The sequence below is a fragment of the Antechinus flavipes genome, chromosome 1 (assembly GCF_016432865.1).
Source record: "Antechinus flavipes isolate AdamAnt ecotype Samford, QLD, Australia chromosome 1, AdamAnt_v2, whole genome shotgun sequence".
Taxonomy (NCBI): Eukaryota; Metazoa; Chordata; class Mammalia; order Dasyuromorphia; family Dasyuridae; genus Antechinus; species Antechinus flavipes.
In genome coordinates this window covers 397396349-397416579 of record NC_067398.1, presented here as the reverse complement: position 1 = coordinate 397416579, position 20231 = coordinate 397396349, and the positions used below count along the sequence as shown (strand labels likewise).

Genomic DNA, 20231 nt, shown 5'->3' with positions numbered 1-20231 from the left:
CTTTATTTCCCCTACCACAAGCACCCAGGAAATAAAGTCTCAGTAAACCAGGTTCACATGGGGAAATCCCACCCCACAAGGAGTGACTGATTTTGAAAATTTTAGGCAGACTAATTAAAATCTCTGTGCATAAGTGACATTTCATCCTTTTAAATCACAACACAAAGAAAACTAATTCTACTAGCATCGTGTAGAGCTGGGCCTAAGTGCCTCCATTTTTAAGCAGAGCTATTTTTTATTTTCCTATAGTAATTCAGAGAATTTTCATGCTAATAGTAGTATCCTCCACAGAGTAAAATATTCTCCACCGAATAAAAATAAAGTTGTCCTATTCTTAGAGTATCCAGAAAAAAGCCCAGGTCTAGTTTTATCACTAGGTAGAACTATCTAGTGATATAGATATAGATATAAAAATATAAAAAATAGATATAGATAGAAAGTGATATAGAATTATCATTTTCTCTCTATTTCTGACTGTTCGATGATTGCAATTGATTATCTGTGTCTGTATTTGAGGAGAAATTAAAAATCTAAGTTTTAGTGATAATATATATTTTAAACCATATATACATATATAAATTTTGAAGTGCAAATTCTTATGTTACTAATAGGAAAAGATTTATATTAAACCTAAGAAAATGTGTGAGTCAAATGATAAAAACAAATAAATTGTTTTTCTTTTTTTCCCCCCTATTAGCAAGTGCCCCAGCCTCACCTAGAGAAATGATCAGCCTCAAAGAGAGGAAAACAGATTACGAGTCCACTGGAACAAATGCCACTTACCATGGAACTAAAGGAGAACACACTTCCAGGAAAGATACCATGACAGGTGAGATAAAAATACAGAGTTGCATGGACCAGTCCATTTTATTAGTAAAGTGATAAGGAAGGACTCCATTCTGTAAAGAGGTTTGACTACTAATCTGTGGTTAGCAAGGCTTGGGGCTTTTATTTAAAAAAAAAAAAAAAGCTATTTTCTGGAATTGGAAAGGTAAGACTGTGCTATAGGAATAAAAATTGAACATTGTATTCTTGGTAGTCATAAGGAAGTCTAAAACCTGAATGGAAGTAATTCAAAGAAAAAATGCTTCCCTAGGTCCATTTTATTCTCTGGCTTTATCTTCTTGTCCTTTAATTTCTTCCTCAGTACTTTCTCATTACAGAGAAGAATCACACAGAAGGTTAATTTCTACAATCCTAAGAAATAAATCACAATCCTAGAGAGGAAAGAGACTATAGGGGTCACTTGGTTAGATGAATATCACCAAAAAATGCTGTTCAACTATCAAACATTATAGAAGTATCAGCTATTGTCATTTTTTTTTTTTACTTAATATAACCTCTCACTTGATCCACAAATTCTCTCTGAAGCATTCTTAATCATAACAGGTAAGTCAGTCATATACCCTGAGGTAGAAAACTGGGACATATCTCAATGAAGAAGAGAATGTACATGGTACTTAAGGAGAGCAGAGGATGTGGGCTCAAAGGACCATGGTTCTACAGCCCAGTTCTTCTGTTTCTCTCTACTTGTATGACTTTGGACAAGTTACTCTGAGCCTCTGTTTCCTCATCTGTAAAAGTAAAAGGTTATAGTAGAAGTGTCTAAGATCCCTTCTCTTCTTTTGTTGATTGGGGGTGGGAAATAGTCCTAATAATAGAAAATTCTTTATTATGATCAACTAAATTCTGCTGTCCACTAACTTCACCAATTTCAGATTTTCAAGGGATGTCAGAAATCATCTCACACAACCTAGATCTGAAAAAAGAATTCCTTCTGAATCATAAATTATCAAGTAGTGGTCTTGTTATTTTTTTAAAAAAAACTCATAGGATTTCTTGAGAAAACCCATTCCATTGTGGATAACTCTGATTATCTGAAACTCATTGTTTTACCTTATATCACAATCCTGAATTGTTCTCTCTGCAAATTAAATCTGGTATTCCTAATTGTGTCACTGGGACTAAGCAGAACAAGTCTAATCCCTTTTCCACAAGATAACCTTTATATGCTTTAAGATAACTATCCTGTCTCCCAACATGATTCATAAAGCAATGTGCATTAAAAATAAATAAATAAATTTATTTTTAAAAAGATAACTATCTTGTCCGCCATGAATCTTTTCTTTTCCAGTTTCAATTGGTAAAGACAACAGGATCTATTCACACTTGCCCTGGTATCATACAGAATAAATCTCATAGCACATTATCATCATTTTTATAACTTAACATTTAGCCCTTCTAATATTTAAAGACATCCTATTTCCCCTGAAGCCTTTCATTTTCCAAGTAAAGCCTAGTAGGGCCCTTTAATCTTTCCTCAAATGACCAAGCATACAAACTTCTTCAATCTCCTGATTGCCTATCTATAATATCTGTCTGCCAGATAGATACTGATTTGTGGCAGCTAAGTGTACAGTGCATAGAAGTCTGGCTTAGACTCAGGAAGACTCATGAGTCTCTTCAAGTTCAAATCTGACCTCAAATACCTACTAGCTATGTGGCCCTGGGCACATAAATTAACCCCAATTTACCTTAGTTTTCTCATCTAGAAAAAGAAATGGCAAACTACTCCAGTATTTTTGCCAAGAAAATCCCAAATGGGATTACAAAGAGACTGAAATAAACAAACAATAGATATTGATATATAGATTATATACTTGAGTTTGTGACCATCTCAAAAAGTAGGACCCAAACAGAAAAAAAAAAATTCTTTAGATATGATCATGGAGTACTTGAAAATTTTAATGGTTCTATGATTTTATCTATATGGATAATTGTTCTAACAATGCAGATCACAAACTACCCATTCTTCCCTGTGTAATTTTTGTTCACATTCTCTCATAAATCTTCCATAGGGAGTATACTCAATATTCTGGAAGTGGTCCCTGTTTATCTTTTAATATCATATAGGTACAACTGTAATGCCTCAATTGTTCAGTTGTTATCACTAAGTCCCACTACATTACCAGACCTTTATTACCTCCTGTTCTAATCCCATATCTCTTAGCTAATCTTCTGTGTTATTTCTTGGTTGCAAATCATTGTTGATAATGTTCTAACCTATTACTTACACAAATCATACATGTTTCCACTGCCCTGTGGATACCATCTCAAATACAGCAAATATTTTCTGCTTCCTTCTGTACATGATATCACTGTGAATAAAGCCTGAGATCATATGGTCTTTTTGGCAGCCATATCACACTTGATTCACATTGAGAATGCAGTCTGCTAAAACTGCAACTTCTTTTTCATATAAACTAGAATGAAAGCAGGATTTCCCTTCTTCTTTTAAGTTTGATTTAACCAAAAACACATTTTACCCTGAGTTCAACTAGATCACTAGAAATACCAAGTAATCCAGCTACTTCGAGGCAAACCTAGGAATAAAGCCCATAGTTTATAACTTCCAGTTTAGAGTTCTTTCTCCAATCATATAGGAATATAAATAAATATGTCTGGCTCACAATTCTCTTAACTCATCCAAATAGAGCTCTTAAAAAACTTTTACTTTATATATGTAAATATATATATATATATATATATGATTTTATATAAAGTATATATGTGTGCATATATATATGGATATATAGAGACATATGAACCCTTTTACAGGGTTACAAGCCTGAAATATCAAAATAATATTGTAAACTCTCATATATCTAAAAGAGAGCATATAAATTCATATATATGTAGATGTACATACATATTTTTTATTTATATACTTTTGGAGCCATAAAAATTTGATAGTATTTATTTTATCATCTTGGGATACAAACAGGACATATATGTTATAGATATGTATATATATAGAGAGAGAGAGTTTATGTATATTATTAAATTACATAAATCTCAAAATATAAAACTATATCTAAATATAAATAAACATCTAAATATAAAATTTTATTATAAACATGTCATTTTTCACATATATGATTTTTTCTATATATACAATATCATCTTGATATGTCAGCAAGTAACTCAGTAAAAGTCAGACATGTTTGTCATAACCTAATCTTAGTCATCTTTTTTGATTCTAATGAACAATGCATTTTAGAATTTTTCCAGGAATTATTCAAGCTCACTGGGTGCAGTTTCTGGGACAGGTAAGTGGCACAGTGGATAGAAGGCTGAACTTGGACTCAGCAAAATCTAAGTTTCAGTCTTACCCCAGATACTTACTAGATAACTTGGTGATGGTAGGAAAGTCACTTAACCTCCTCCAGTCCAAGTTCCCTCAACTATAACTCTCTCACAGTGATGCTGTAAAAATCAAAAGAGATAATATATAAAACACTTGATGTACTTTAAAGTGCTACATAAATGCTATCTATTTTGAAGAGAGAGATAATTATGTGCCAATCTTCAGTCTCCTAGAAACTCTTCTCTGTAGTTGCTCAGAGTTTACAAATGGCTTTCTCAATGATTTTATTTTTACAGATCCCTGAGATATAATTCATCTCAGCCTAAAGATCTGAACTCTTTTAAAATAACTAAATGCATATGCTTTTTTTTCTGGAAAAAAAAAGAGGCCAAACACTTTCTTAATATACTGAAGCATCACAACTATATATCACAAATATTTCCTTCAAGAAGAGAGACACTCTACTGTCAAGCACAAAATATCACAAAAATTAAATTGACTATTTTAGTAGTCATGGGATGACTGGTTATTGATAGGGTTATGGATATTGATTTTCTAATCAGCCTTCTGAATAGCCTGACCACTGACTTATTAAAGCAAAGATCAAAATCAATATTAAATTACAATAAAGAATGAAAATGAGAAGATCAAGTATCCTACTAAGGTAGCTCTAACTGATGTATTTAAATAAGCTGCTGATACCAAAAAAATGGAAATAGACATAAAAAAACCATCAAAAGAGAGAATCATTATTTCTGAAGTTGAAATGATGCAGCTAAGCAGTATAGTACTGGGCTTGGAATCAGGAAGTCTCATGTTCCTGAATTCAAGTGTAACCTCATACATTTACTAGTTGTGCGATCTTGGGCAAGTTACTTATCCTTGTTTGCCTCAGTTTCCTTTTCTGTAAAATGAGCTGAAGAAATGACAAACCACTCCAGTATCTTTGCCGAGAAAACCAGTAGGGTGACAAAGTCAAGTATAACTGAAATAACTAAAAAATAACATCAACTTTTATAATAAGAAGAACAAAACAACCTAGACTCCACATCAAGCAACACACGCAACTTTCTTGCCAGAGAGATATTGCTGGCCAAGAGCATATAAATCAGTTTGTGTAATCTTATAGAAACCCATTCAATTTAACAAATAATTTTTAAGTAACTACTGGAGATACAAGGACACAAAAAAATTATTTTGCCTGCCCTCAATGATACAATATATCCATATAAGCAAATAGAAGAACTATGTGCAGGAATTTGGGAAAAGATCACTAACAACTGGGGAGATCAAGAAATGTGATGGTGAAGATAGTTTTCACAAGTGTTGCTAGCTCAATTTTATGGATGAGAATCTTGAGAATCAAAGAGATTAAAGATCATGGCCAGTGTCACATAACTGGTAAATGGCAGAGGTAGGATTTGAATTCAACTCAGTCTTCTTAATCCCAAGTCTAGCATGTTAGTCATTAGCCCACCTTTACATATCCCTCAGGAGGAAGTCTCCAATGCCATTGCTTATCTCTTCCTCCTCTGATCAACAATTTTGCTACCTTCCTTTGCTGAGGTGAATAGCTTGTTTTGTTCCATGGACAAAAAACTACTGATTCCTTTCAGAAGGACCAGTTCTACCTCAGTCTTATTATATAGCTTCACTTATTTAAAGCTTTTTTTCTTTCCTTTCTTTTACTCACCAACCATTTGACCCTGAACATGAACTTTCACTCCCCCATTTTTCTCAGAATCTTTTTCTTCCATCTTATCAAAATCTCTTCATCATCCTGGACAAGTAGGAATAAAAGGAGATATTCTTTAAATCCTTTCACCTTCTAAAGAAAAAAAACATAGTTGGTGAATGTCTCTGACAGAAAAACTCTGAGATTCTGTGATCCTGAGAAACGAATTTTTTAAAAAAAAAGGAACAACTTATTTAGTTTGTGTCCTTAGGTCTCAAGTCCTTAGTGTTCCACTCTTAGAAATACTCCTGGGAACTTCAAGGACATACTGACACGTAAGATTATTTGCTAAGTTAGTAAAAGCAAATTCTTTCTTGGATCAAAGATGTAAAATGCCAACTACGCAATAGAATAGGAGCTTCTTGGGGGCAGAAATGGTTTTGTGTTTGTTTTTGTACTCCATGCATCTAGTACAGTGTCTAAAACATAGTAGGAGCCCAAAAATGTTTGCATATTGATGAGGTCACTTGAGGCAAAAGTATCATTAAAACGCTAAATCTAAGACATTTCTGTAGCATGAATTGTTATGTTAGGTTCATAAGATTATATATGGGAAGGGGGAAAACTTCAGAGGTCACTGAATGTAGTATTCGCATTTAACAGATAAGGAAACTGAAATACAGAATGGTTAAATGATCTGCAAAGTCACACAACTAATTAGTAACTGAGGCAGGATTTGAATACAAATCTTCCTCATACCAAGTCCAGCCTTCTATCCACTACCTCACCATGACTAAACATATTGTCTCTTACAAAGCAAGAAAAGTAGGTTGGGTGAAACATTTTAATACTTTTTTTATTTTTAAAATTGTTGTGCCTGTCATATGGAGTATATATTCAAACTCATGGATCTAAATGCTTTATCCCAATAGCAGGAATCATTTAAACACAGACTCCAATTTGTACTGATTAGTCTAAAGCTAAGAAAGAAATCATAGTAAGATGACATAGTAATTTTTGTAATTATTATTCCCATGTTGTTATAAAATGGTTTATCCAAGACTATAAATTGAATCTTTAATTACAAGAATAAACAATTTTACTGTGAAAGCATTTGTTTTTGCAGAATATGTTAAAAAAAAAGTTTACATATTTGTAATTTGAAATAGATTTCATGTGTGCTCTTCCCTATGCTTTTCCCATTTGCTAAACAAGGCTCAAGGTGGAACTGCTCTTAATATGACTTTGTAGTATTCCATAATAGGCAGAAAACAGGAAAGCCTGTGTACTGTATATAGCATGCATTTGATTGGTTTTATCTAAAGGGATTCTCAAGCTTTTGCTCCTATTTACTAAGCAATTGAAATCTAAAATTAATAATTTTTGAAAGACTATGAAAACATTGTGATCACTGCTAATCAGCCTACTCTCAAATGTAGAAATATATCAGATTGCCTACAAACTGAGGGAGGTGAAAGAGAAGGGAAGAATACAAAGAATTTGGAACTTAGTTTTTTAAATGAATTTTAAAAGTTATTTTATAGGCAACTGGGGGGAAATAAAATATTGTTCTTTCTACTATAAAGGCAGAAAGTGACCAACAAAGTCCAGTATCATAACTGTGAGGAATATGGGGGTAGATATTGATCTCAGCACCATGCAAAGTTCTGCACTCTGCCAAAGACCGTTTGTTTCTATTTGCTAACTAGATTCCTTAAGTCCATTGGATCCAAAGCAATGATTATTCCTATTCAAGTAATCCATAAAATGTTTGAAGTTAAATGCATTAAAAATCAACTTTAAAAAAATGTGATTTTCCTTTATCACATTCTTCCTTTCTAAAGGGTCATAGGAAATTTCACCTTTGGATCAAGAACACATGAATTTTTAATCTTCAGAAATCATGTGAAAATTTAACTAAATATAATCTCATCCACTTTTCAGGCTTTAGTTTCTAAACCGATATGGGCTTCTATGAGAGGGAAAGAATGAATTAGTTTTCCTTCCAGGACTCCCTATTAAACTAATTCTCAAACTTTCTTTTCTTCTTGGTGTTCTTCTGTCACTACATAACTCTCAGTAAGCAAAAGTCAGCTGTTCATTCAAGCATAACGGACTTTTACAGCTATTTCTTGCTGTCACAATTCCCTAGAAACATTACGTGTTCAGAAGCACTCTTCAGAACAGGACTGTGTGATACTAGGAGCTACACTGCCTGACTTTAAATTCACCCAAGGGATTAAACTCTCTCATTTGAGCTTCTCAGATTCTTTTCAGCAAACATTGTATTCCTATTTATAAATGTGTCGTTTGTAGATTTTAAAGCTCTTTTAATCTTAAATAGGTTGATTATGCTTGAAACAGAGAATTGTGTGTTCTGTTTTTTAAAGAGAGAAAAGGAGAAAGAAAGCAAAAAAGGGAGTTCTTCTATTAGCCTTCATCTGAGCTGATTCCTACAAGGACACATAGTTGCTGCAGAAATCAGGTTTCTGTATTTGCAACTGTCATAAGTTCAATTTCAGCTACACTGTCAACTTGAAATAGGTGGAGCAGGTCAAAATCGTGGGAGGAATTCAGCCTCCACTAGAAACATCTTTGGCTCAGAGAGATCACTGTCACATGACAGGGAGGGAAACCAAGCATACAGAAGGACAGAATCCCTTCTGAAAAATATATGCTATTCAGAGGAACAAAGAAAAAGCTCATCCTTTCCCCAGCAGGCTCACTTTTCACCAGTGCACCACAGTTCCTGTCTGTTTTCTTCAAGGTTTTCAAAACATTACAAGCTAAGGTGAGAGTGATGGGATTTTTTGGAGCAAGAGTTAAACTCAACAGTTAAACCTTAATGTGCAGTACTAATCCTTCACTTGGTACATTTTATATAATGTCATAGTCACAACGTGCTGTAAGGAATAGAGAAGTGGACTGAAAGCCAGGAAAACATTGACTCAAGTCCCATCTTGAGCACATACTGGCTCTGTGACCCTAGGAAAGTCACTTAATCTTTCTGTGCAATTCTCTAAGACTATAATTTGCAGAGGAGGTGGCAACCTGCATTAATGCAGAAGTGAGTTTCCTCTCCTGGGGATTTTCCAAGTCAATGAAATCATAGGTCCAATATCTTCCCCATTAAATTGCCCTTCCCACTTCCCAAATTGTTTGCCGCAATGGTAACTTTTTCTGTCCTCTTGGGCCAATTATTTTTTTAAAAAAAAAGATATTTCAAAAGATTTTATTTTTAAATAATATTTTACTTTTCCTCCAATTATATGTAAAGACAATTTAAACATTTTTTTAAATTCTAAGTTTCTAATTTTTTCCTTCCTTCTCCAACCTACTTCCTCTTTGAGACGATAAGCCATTGGATATACATTATAGATATATAAGCATACAAAACATTTTTTTACATTAGTCATGTTGTAAAAGAAGATTTACAAAGAAAACAAAAAATAGTAAGCTTCAGTCTGAATTCAGATTCCATCAGCTCTTTCTGTGGAAATGGATTATATTTTTCATCATGAGTTCTTTAGAGTAATCTTGAAGTCATTTCTTTTACACACAATAATAAATTAGAGCCTAGGTGATCTTGTCCTGAAAGTGGTGCAGCTAAATTTCTCTGTACAATATCAAGAAAGCTCTTGGCAATTGGCAAAACAGGTCTCCCTTTAAATCAGGGCTATATGTGTCCAGGAATGAGACAAAGGGAATGGAAAAAGGCAGGAATTTGCCCCATACCTAGAAGGATTCTATATTCAGACCTTCCTAGTTACAAAGAAGAAAACTGGCAGTGCATACATATTGCTAATCAATTGCTTTATTAAGAAGTGAGCTATCTAAAAGGTGAATAAAATCATCTGCATTTCCAAATTACAAATTGATTCCTCAACAGATAACTTAAGATACTAACATAAACTTCTATTTCAGTGAATGACATTTTTTGTCAATCTGTTTTTATTGGGAAAAAAGGCAACAAAACTTGCAAATTCGCTATCTGTGTTCTGTGTTCCCTTAACCCCATCTATGACATGACCATAATCATAAGAAGAATGATAAGAGGTGCTTTGAAATCTTCATAGGATTATTTTTTTTAACTTTTCTACCATATTTATGCAATGTGGATAAAAACTGGGCCAAATCATTACCTTCTCTGCAGCCGTAATAAAAAGAGCTTCATTGGATTAGGTGATGGCCTCACAACCAATTTATTACTGTTGTTGTCCTAGGTCTCTTGGCTTCCAGGCTAACACTCTGTGCTTTGATTTTTACCTACAGCTCAAAACACTGGAATTTCAACTTTGTACAGAAATTCTTATGGTGCACCTGCTGAAGATATCAAACATAACCAGGTATCGTAATGCCATTTTCAGATTATTTTTCTAGTTAGAATCATGTGAAATGTCCAAAATATAAGCACATGAATCATGATATGTAAAAACCTGAAGGATAGGAGAGAGAAGGGGAGACAATATTGTATGACTGCCCTCAAATATGTCATGGCCTTTGGATAAAAGTACTTGGTGAATAATAGATCTTAGGGGATACTTGACTTCCCCAGTGAGTGGAAATCAGGCAAAGATTGTCAGAACACTCAAGTATACTGTAGAGAATGTTCTTTCTAAGAATTATACTCAGTTTTGCTAAGGCCCTCCCAGTTCTGTATTTCTATGATGTTGAGATTACAAATTAACTAGTTTAAAATAAATCCAGACTCAGTAGAGAAATTTCACTTCCTATTCATCCAAGTGAAAAAGTTAACCAAAGAGCAAAGAGCTGAAACCCTGCTCTCATGCCTGCAAGGGCTGTCATCTAGTTGAACATCAAATAATCACTGAGTGATTATGGTGTTAGGTAACTGCGATTAGACACCTTAATGATTTAAGTACATCATAAATGTCACAGAGGCATAAACAAAAGGACCATAACAAAAGAGTATACAGTTGATATTCTTAAAAATCAGGCTGATATTACTAATTCTATGCCTATAATCTCTAGTTCAGCAAATCATGCTGACAGTGTTCTTTAAAAATGGAATGCACAGAATGTACTCAATCACATAGTCTGCAAAAAAAAAAAAATGTGGCATTATTCCAAGTAAAATCGAATTCAAAACAAGATTTATTTGAAAACCGATCATAATAATGATTCTTGGTATTTTGGAAGCAATTAGCTATTTTAAATATCTCCCCACCTATAGTGATAATTACTGAATGACTGACATTTTTGTAGTCATCCTCCCTTCAATTCCTGCCTTATGTATATCAATGAAGTTGTACTGAAAAGATAAAAATGAAAATTGTTTGATCAATTGTCATGATCATCCAAAAGAAAAAAAAAAGACCAAGAAATTTTGTGATTCTTTTGAAAACAGTATCCTTTTTAGAAAAGAATATTTTCTGGATGCCCGGCAGGGAAATTCTCTTTGAAAATGAAAGGAAAAAAATCTTCAGATATAAAAAGATAGCCATCTCTTGTGCAAAGACTCCATCTGCAGCACTATTTGATAGGAGGGTCAAGAAAAGTAACATTCTATTCTCCTCAACAGCTAATATTGCCCAAGATTGCTATCAATAGTCAACTAAACAAGAGGGGATATTTAAAGACAAAAGACCTCAGACACTGTCTCGTCCATCCTTACTTTTCATATAAGACAACTGAAGCTCAGGGAGGTTAAGTGATTTGCCCTTGTTATGCCTATAGTTCACACAGTATTTATGTCAGACTCAAATATACATTAATCCCTGTGTCTGCCTTTTGACTCAGTAACACATGAACATTATCTGTGTGGTATTTTTATTTATTTTGCTAAATACATCCCAATTTCATTTTAATCTTATTTGCCCCCTTCAGGAGTTTTGTGGCTGAGAGTTTGGCACCTCTGCCATGCTAATGATAGAGAAGGGAACATGTATCTTCTTTACAACTACATATTCACACTAATGTAAAAATCACCTGCAAATGTCCCTGTTTGCCTTATGTGACACTCCCATCCCTACTTCTCAATAATTGTGACTGGTCACAGTACTGATTTAAAACAGTCATCGAATCCAATTTTAGTCTGCTACTCAAAATTTAAAGTCCAAAGGAGCACAATAAGACAATGGGCCCATTGAGAATAGAAATCACTGCAGTATTCAAAAACTGCTCCATATTCCAATATGACTCCAAAATTACCTTAAGCCTTCAAAAGCCAAATAAAACTTGCCTTTAAATATAACATGGTTTTGATGTTTCCTTTCCAAGCAATAGGTTCTGAAATTTTGCAAATAAAGAAAGCCATTAGCTTTTTAGCTCTTTGGGACACCTATCAAGGAAACAGTAATGATCACATCTTTGATTGTGCTAAGATTAGCCTTTAGATGGCCAGAGCAGAGATAATTTCATCACCAGAAATTGCTTACATTGCATATTGGACTGTTGCTGGAGCCTCAGCATCGGTGGTAACCCTTCCCCATATCTCAGATGATCCAATAAATCCACAGGTGCGGTACAGAACCACACTTTTTTGTCTTTGTATCCCCAGCATTTTATACAATGTCTGGCACCCACTAGATGTCAAATAATGGTACTAGTCAATTGATTGATAACACACAAATGGCATATGTATTATAATATAATTTGAGCTATCTTACTTTAGTCTGAGGAAAGTATTATAAGAAGGAGAGTATTATCATTATTGATTTTTACATAGGTTAAGCCAAAAATAAAAACATAAAATGGGATGTGCTAGTTCAGGTTTCTAAGATCATAGAACAGAGCTGGAAAAAACCTTAAAGACCATCTAATCCTATCCACTAAATTTCACATATAAGAAAAATTATTCTGAGAAAAATTAACAGAAGGAGTTTAAGATAAAAAGCACGGTTTGAACTCAGATTCTCTGAGTCTGGAGCTCCTCTACTAGACTGTTTCTCACATTTAAAAACATTTTAAAATACTTGTCAAATGGAATTAATAAAGTTTGACACTGCTGCCATGGGAGCTAAACACAGTCATTTGTGACAGTATCCTAAAACTTGAAAAATAGGACTTTACAATGCAAGCAGTTCCTTTGCAAAAAGAAATCTTCATTCCATAGCTTCTCTCTGAACACACAGGATTTCAAAAGAATTGGTAAGTATGTCTCTTCACACATTTTTGAAAATATCTACCACTTATTTGTCAGGCCTCAAAATAGAGCTCTGGATTTAAAGTAAAAAAGATCCAAGTTCAAATATGGCCTCTCATAATTATTAACTATGTGACTCAGGGAAACTCACTTAACCCTGTTTACACTCAGTCAGTGAAAGATTATTGTTGTCTTTTGTATCTATTTTAAAATAATTAAAACTATTTATTGAAAAATACTTAATAATTCAACTAATCTTATCTTCCTCCCCAACTCTTCAAAATTAGTAAATTTTTACTCTATTTTAAAACAATGGCCAATGGGCCAGGACCTCATGCAGTAGGATGTAAAATAGGTTAGAAAAGGAAATGGCAAATCATTCTAGTATTTTTTGCCAAGAAAACCCCAAATGAGACCACAAAGAGTCAGATATGACTAAACAACTACTGTCACTTGTCTGAGACAAATATCTTAGACTCATATCATTCTGGTCGTCAACTAATAGGGCACTGATAGAAACATATTGGGGTTAAGTGATAAGCCCAGATTCAAACAGCCATTCAAGTATATGAGTCGGAATTGGAATACAAGGTCTTCCTGAGGATAAGCCCAACAATCCTTCCAATCCACCACACTGCCTCAAGAGACTCACTATACCAGACTGTGTATAACCCTAATATAGTAGTTGTGATCACAGCATTTCCTCTAAAGAGAGGCAATGGAAGCATGAATAAATCCATGCTAATAACATACTACATTAGAAGTCATTTAAGTAGCAGCTATTTAAAAACTCTTTTTTTACCATTCCCCAAATTTTCATCCAAAAAAAAATTTTATTAACTTTTAAAAGCCCACTTAAATGTACAAAAATTAAGCAGCTATATTAGACTTTGGATAACTCTAAACTTATGATTTGAACTCAGTCTTTGCCCATATATACCATTTTCCCCTAACAATGGTTTCTAAGGTGTGACATAGTCATACTCAATTGAAACAGTAGGAATTTCATTGTCTTTACATTAAACAGAAGTAGAGAGATCCACTGGCCTTAAACATGGCTCAGACTTTCAATTTATATAGCTTTATCAGAACCAAGAAAGATCCTTGAACTTTAGGGCTTTTTAGCATCCATACATGTCAGAATAGAGATGCTGTCTACCAGAGCAAATTGTATCTCCCTACTACATCTCAGTAATGGATCTTCATAAGTAGCTTTGCTCAAGAGGCCTTAATTTTCTCATCTGTCACTGAAAGAAGAGCAACCTTTAAAGTCTAGTCTAAGTCTAAATTGGTGATCTTGGGATCACTTAATGTCGAATCTAATTTTGATGAAGAGACTCGCTAAGCTTAGCCTTTTGTGTACTTCAGGCAACAAACAGGGAAAAGCCTACTGACCTGAATTTGAAACCTTCCTCTTTTAAACGCAAGATCTCTTATACCAATGAGGCATTGCAGGAGATCCTTAAGGAAGATCAAATAATTATAAGAAAATCCAATGTGATCAACTCTACCTGGCTACATGACTCCAAGAATTGGAGGCTCCTTTGACAGTGTACATTGTATAGGTCCAGGTAGAAGCTGACTTGTGGTATTTTCTGTTTTTACTGAGGCATTTGGGGTTAAGTGACTTGCCTAGGGTCACACAGATAGGAAGTGTTAAGTGTCTGAGGACAGATTTGAACTCAGGTCCTCCTGACTTCAGAGCTGATGCTCTATCCACTATATCACCTAGCTGCCCCCTTGTGGTATTTTCTATGAAGAATGGGGACCTCCTAAAAAAAAGTTTAAGCAGATTGCACCTAGCATTTTCAAGCACATTTACAAATGATCAGGTAATTAGAAAACTTTATATCCCACTCAGAGAGTTCATTAGATTTTACCATTTGAAAAGACTTAAGAGATGGCGTGATTCAGCTCCTTCGTTTTACAGAGGAATAAAATGAGGTACAAAAATGTGACTTTGTTACCTAGGTCATACCAGTCATAAAGTATAAAGGCTGGATTTGAATCTGGTTTTTCTGTCTCTAAATCCCCTTCCTCCTCCCTTTTTCCCTCATAATACTACTTCCCATTTAGTAAAGCAACTTAATCAGTGAAGTATTATTATTGTTGTCTTGTGTGTGTACTTTAAAATAATTAAAACAATTTATTGAAAAATACTTAATAATCCAACTAATTTTCTCTTCCTCCCAACTCCTTATAATTGGTGAAGTTTTATACTTTTTATTTTAAAAATGGGCTAGAGGCCAGGGATTCGTGCAATAGGAACTAGAAGCTAGGTACCTGGGCAGTGATGCGGGAAAACAGCCAGCAGGCAAGGAGATGGATTCATCTAATAGTGCTGAGAAAAAAAAAAAATCCTAAGGCTCAGATACATATAATCGTCATTCTATCTTCACCTCTTTCCACCCTCTATCACTAGGCAAAATAAATGAGGTTATACACACTGGTTTTGTGATAGTCTTTGTGAATTATTTTACCTTTCAAGATGACTATCTCTTTATTTTTGCCTTGTTTTACCCATGTAAAAATGTGGATGTGTAAATGTGTCTTTGGTCCACATTGCTTAAGGTCCTATTTCTCCCGAGGCATAGCTTTGGGGGGAAAAAAAAAAGACACTTTTTTTTTTTTTTTTTTTTACTGAATCAGAATAAAAAATCCTTTTATTATTCCAAAGGGTTGAATATGTTGACTATATTTCCTGTTCTTATTGTGCACTTATCTGTGTATTTATTCAAAGGTTTTATGATGATGGTAAAGTCACTTTGACAAATGTGCCAGAATAGACCTCTCTTTCCTAGAATATTGCTGCTCTTCCATGCATATAGGGAACAGAAAAGTATTGATTCAGTCCCTTCACACTGGTAGATAACTGGATGAGACGAACCATTAGACTTTTTACATCTTTACTGTGTTTGCAAAATTCTGGGGATCGTGCAGCATTGAGTATTTCCCTAAAATGGATAAGAGACATAAATGAGGGTCTTGAATTTTGTAGCCTCTAATCTGCTTCTCTCTGAGAGATAATTATTGTCAACATATGAGTTCAAATCTGGTCTCACTTAACATTTCCTAGCTGTGTGGCCCTGGACAAGTCACTTGACCCCAATTGCCTCAGCAAACAACACACACACAAAAAGATAATTATTGTTAATTAAATAAATAATTAATTGATAAGCAATTGATAAGTAAATTGATAATTAAATCAAGAAGCTATTGGCAAAATTGAGAGAGGCTTGAAGGAGAAAGGAGGCTGTGTTGTTGAATCCATGGAGACAACCTTGTTCTCTTTTTCACTACTGAAATGTAACATTCACTAAAAGGTTGAGTGTCAGAGAAAGCAGATTAACAGGGCTGGGTTGGTCTTTCCCCTATAGGTTTCAGCACAGCCAGTCCCACAGGAGCCCAGTAGAAAAGATTACGAGACCTACCAGCCGTTTCAGAATTCCACCAGAAACTATGACGAGTCCTTCTTCGAGGATCAAGTCCATCACCGTCCACCTGCCAGCGAATACAACATGCACCTGGGACTGAAGTCCACTGGCAACTACGTCGACTTCTACTCCGCGGCACGTCCCTACAGTGAACTGAACTATGAAACAAGCCACTACCCAGCCTCCCCAGATTCCTGGGTTTGAGACTCGGCAAGAAGGAACAGCTCCAGGAACTGTGCATGTGCATGCATACACCACAAGACATTTTTTTTTCCTGCAAATTTAGTTTGTAAAAGCCTGTTCCATAGGAAGGCCCTGATAACCAGTATGGAAACCTTGATTAAGAGATATTTTAGAAGGCTTAATGAGTTGAAAGTTAACTTGGAAGTCAATAGAATGAAAAAAAAAAATCCTAAATATTATAGTGTGGGACAACTTTTACTGTTGGCCCTATAGAGTCTTAAAAAAAAAAAAGTGCTGTTTTTTGAATGTGATAGAAGGAAGGAGGGAGGAAACAGCAGTGGATGATGGAACAAGAAGGTTATGTTAAGCACAAGAAACAGAATAGTTTACATACTTTATGGGGGACAGCTTCTCACACTTTGTTTACTATCTTCATTCATTGTGAATCTAGGCTTCAAGTTGCATTTGGGGTTCCTCTGTACAGCAAGATGTTTCTTGCCTTTTGTTAATGCATTGTTGTAAAGTATTTGATGTACATTACAGATAAAAAAAAAAAACAAAAACAAAACCAAGTGCATTGTGTATATTACACCAATGCCGCAGTGTTTCTTCATCTATGGTTCTAAATATTACTTAAATTTCAAAATTTTGAAGGATGTATGAATTTCCAGTTTTTTCTTTTCCCCAGTATGTTTTAACAAAGACAAAAAAAGGAATATTTAGCAGTATTGTTCGTTCTGATATGTGAATTTGTTTGTGGCAACTAACCAAGGCGTTCAGCAATTTCTGACAATTAACATACATCATTCCACACTCCTTGTCAACGAAGTGCTTTTTCACTGCCTAAAATTTTAGATGTAGATATTTGAAATAGATTTTTTTCATTTATACCAGTTTTCTTTATGATGATACAGTGTTAAAAGAAAATAAATTACAATTGATCTGTCATCCATATTTGCTAAGAATGTCTATTTCCAAGAATCTGTCATGCAAAATGCACATTCTTGCTTGTGTGTGTGTGTGCGTGTGTGTGCCCACGTATGTATAATAATCCGTGTGTGATTTTTTGATAGAAGTAATTTTATTTGCTGTTCTCCTTGTATAAGCTTTGTTATTTTCTTTTCCCCAGGATAAATTGACTTCAGTTTGTTCTTTCTGTACTGTATCCACTGTACTGACCATTTGGTAACATGGGATCTTTATCCTAATGAAATGGAATTATGGGAGTTTTACCCATCCCCGTTCTTGGGCACCAATTCTTTAATACCCTCAATTCTTTCCACATTTTACTCCTCAGCCCCTACTCGCCCCCCATAGAGCCAAATCTGTAATTCTACTTTCTGGCCAGCTGCTTACATCTCCAGGGGAACTGGAAATTCTTCCATTTATACCCTTGAAGGGGCTTAATCCATCAACTCCTACTGTCCTCTGCCACCAGAATCTATTCTTTAATTTCATATGAAGCTAATATCTACATAAGGATTAACAGCAATGAGAAACAATTATTTTTCAAAAGTGTACCAAATTTTTCCTAACATTCCTTTAAATATTGCCACCCCTCTCTACATAGTTTAAATTCAGCCAAAAGTCAGCAAATAGTTCCTTTTTTCCAAATTTTAATGCACTCAGAAGATATTTTACTCATCTACCCAGACTTTGGAAATAAAAAAGCTAATTTCTAAGAGAACAGCATAGACATAGCTTAAAGATACTTATATGTTCTTCTGTCTTCTCTCAATTAGCTCAAATGTGAATTAGTACCTAAAAAAATCACTTTTAAACTTTAACTGTACTGCAAAATTTGTGGTAGGAAACCTGCATTTCTGGGATCCTTCACTGTAATATTTCCATTCCATCCCTTTATTGTGCCTTCACTAGGCACTTCTCCCCTACCTCCCAACTTAGAGATATAGCGATATATATCCTAGGGGTCAGAACAACTTTTACACTTCACCAGTGTCATAGGACCAAAATAATACAGGTCATAGAGGCAGATGTTGTGGTATAAACATGAATTATCAGTTACCTAGTATTCTAGATTAATATTTCCAAAAAAATAGACAGTAAAAACATTAACACATCTCAGTAGTGAAGGGGAAATTAAATGCATGCAGTAAAAAGATGGTAGGGACAGCTGTATATGTAGGGAAGCAAAAAGCACTACTCCTAACAAGATCTTTATATTTTCTTTATGATACCAATTGTAAATATATAGTTTGCATTCACAACACTTTGGGACCAGGCACTTTTCTTCTTCCAGTGACCCTCAAGGAGCATGGGCTACAATTAGCCACTGCTGTTTGTCTCCCCTGGAGTAGCACCAGACCTAGTGAATGCACAAAAAGCATTTATGGTTAGTAGAGCCAACCCTTTTGCTCAAAGATACATCTTAGGGGAAAAAAACTGATTATTATTTTCTTCTTTTTTATTAAAATTTAAAAAAAAATAAGGTTGGGTTTTACTTGAACTGTTAAAATGGCCTCAGGGCCCATATAGGTTCCCTTAACAGTAAAGCCAGGTCAGCTGGTGACCTGTTCATTACCTGAGATATATTGGATTAAATGCACCAAGTGACATGAAACCTTTGGTTTTGTTTTTTGTTTTCATTCTTCTGAAGTGACTGACTGTTATCTCTGAGAATAGCACCTCTCCCTTGAGTCCTGAGGAGCCTTTTAGATCTTGTGTTTTCCAAAAAAACCATACAAACAGAAATAAGGAAAAGCAAATATCATGTCCTGTTCTCTTCTGTCCCCGTATTAGACCACAATGTGCCTACTGTATTTCAGGAGATAATTGGGATAGAGAATAAGATCTTGATCAACTATATAAATCCATGCACTAATCCTTGCCTTATTAAGAGAGTGTGACTCAAGCAAGAACTGGTTAACCAATGTTACCAATTTGTCTCTATGTGGACAGTGATTCCCAAACTAAATAATTAAAATAGATGTGTCCATCACAGAAAATTCAAGCTGTTCATTTCCCATTTCTTCCCTTCAATATAATCACTCAGATCAATCCAAATATTCTGAGTACTTCTTTGGTCTTTGCTATCAAATCTAGGCATGGGCTTAGAGATTTGAGAGACTAAATTTACTGAGGTTTTGCTAGCAGCTGTGTTTCACACTATATTTTTTTTCTTCTAATACCCAGTTTCTTTTGTCATGAAGTAAGGCACAGCTCAGAGATGCAGCTGTCTTCATTATTATATTCATTTCCCAGTTCAATATCTGAGGTGAAAAGGAAAGGGAGCAGTTTCTGGATCAAATAAAATTGTCATTGGCCGAAGAACATAAATGATTGTTCACAAAGCTAATACATAACAGAATAATAACATCCTAGTAAGAAAACATCTTTAGAAAGACAGAGGGCAGAGGGTACACTCAAATGCACAGAGAGTGACTGTTCAGAATATCACTGTTTGGTATTGGTTCTCAGTCTTTTTGAGAACATATTCTAATGCGGCAACTCTGACAATAAACACATCAAGCAACCAAATGTCAACAGTAAGAATCAAGTTGACATAAGATGCTAAATCATACTTGACAGTGATTTATTTGTTCAAAGACCAGCTCAAATTGACATCTTCAATCAATAAAAGCTACTGTCTTTTAGAAAGCTTCTTTCTACTTAAAAAAAGCCAGACATTTAAACTCAGTAGCCCTCACTCCCTCAAAAAAAAAATCT

The 20231-nt window shown here is 34.6% G+C and overlaps 1 protein-coding gene across 4 annotated transcripts in view; it reads left to right on the top strand.

Moving 5' to 3' along the window:
• CTNND2 (catenin delta 2) overlaps positions 1-17492 on the top strand; it is a 1133181-nt gene extending 1115689 nt beyond the window's left edge. For all 4 annotated transcript variants that reach the window (XM_051969857.1, XM_051969856.1, XM_051969854.1 and 1 more), the window contains 3 exons: positions 698-829; positions 10095-10168; positions 16305-17492. In XM_051969857.1, the coding sequence (XP_051825817.1) occupies positions 698-829; positions 10095-10168; positions 16305-16565 (467 nt within the window). In that variant the 3' untranslated portion in view covers positions 16566-17492. The remainder of the gene's footprint in view (positions 1-697; positions 830-10094; positions 10169-16304) is intronic.
• Positions 17493-20231: the final 2739 nt, after the last annotated feature.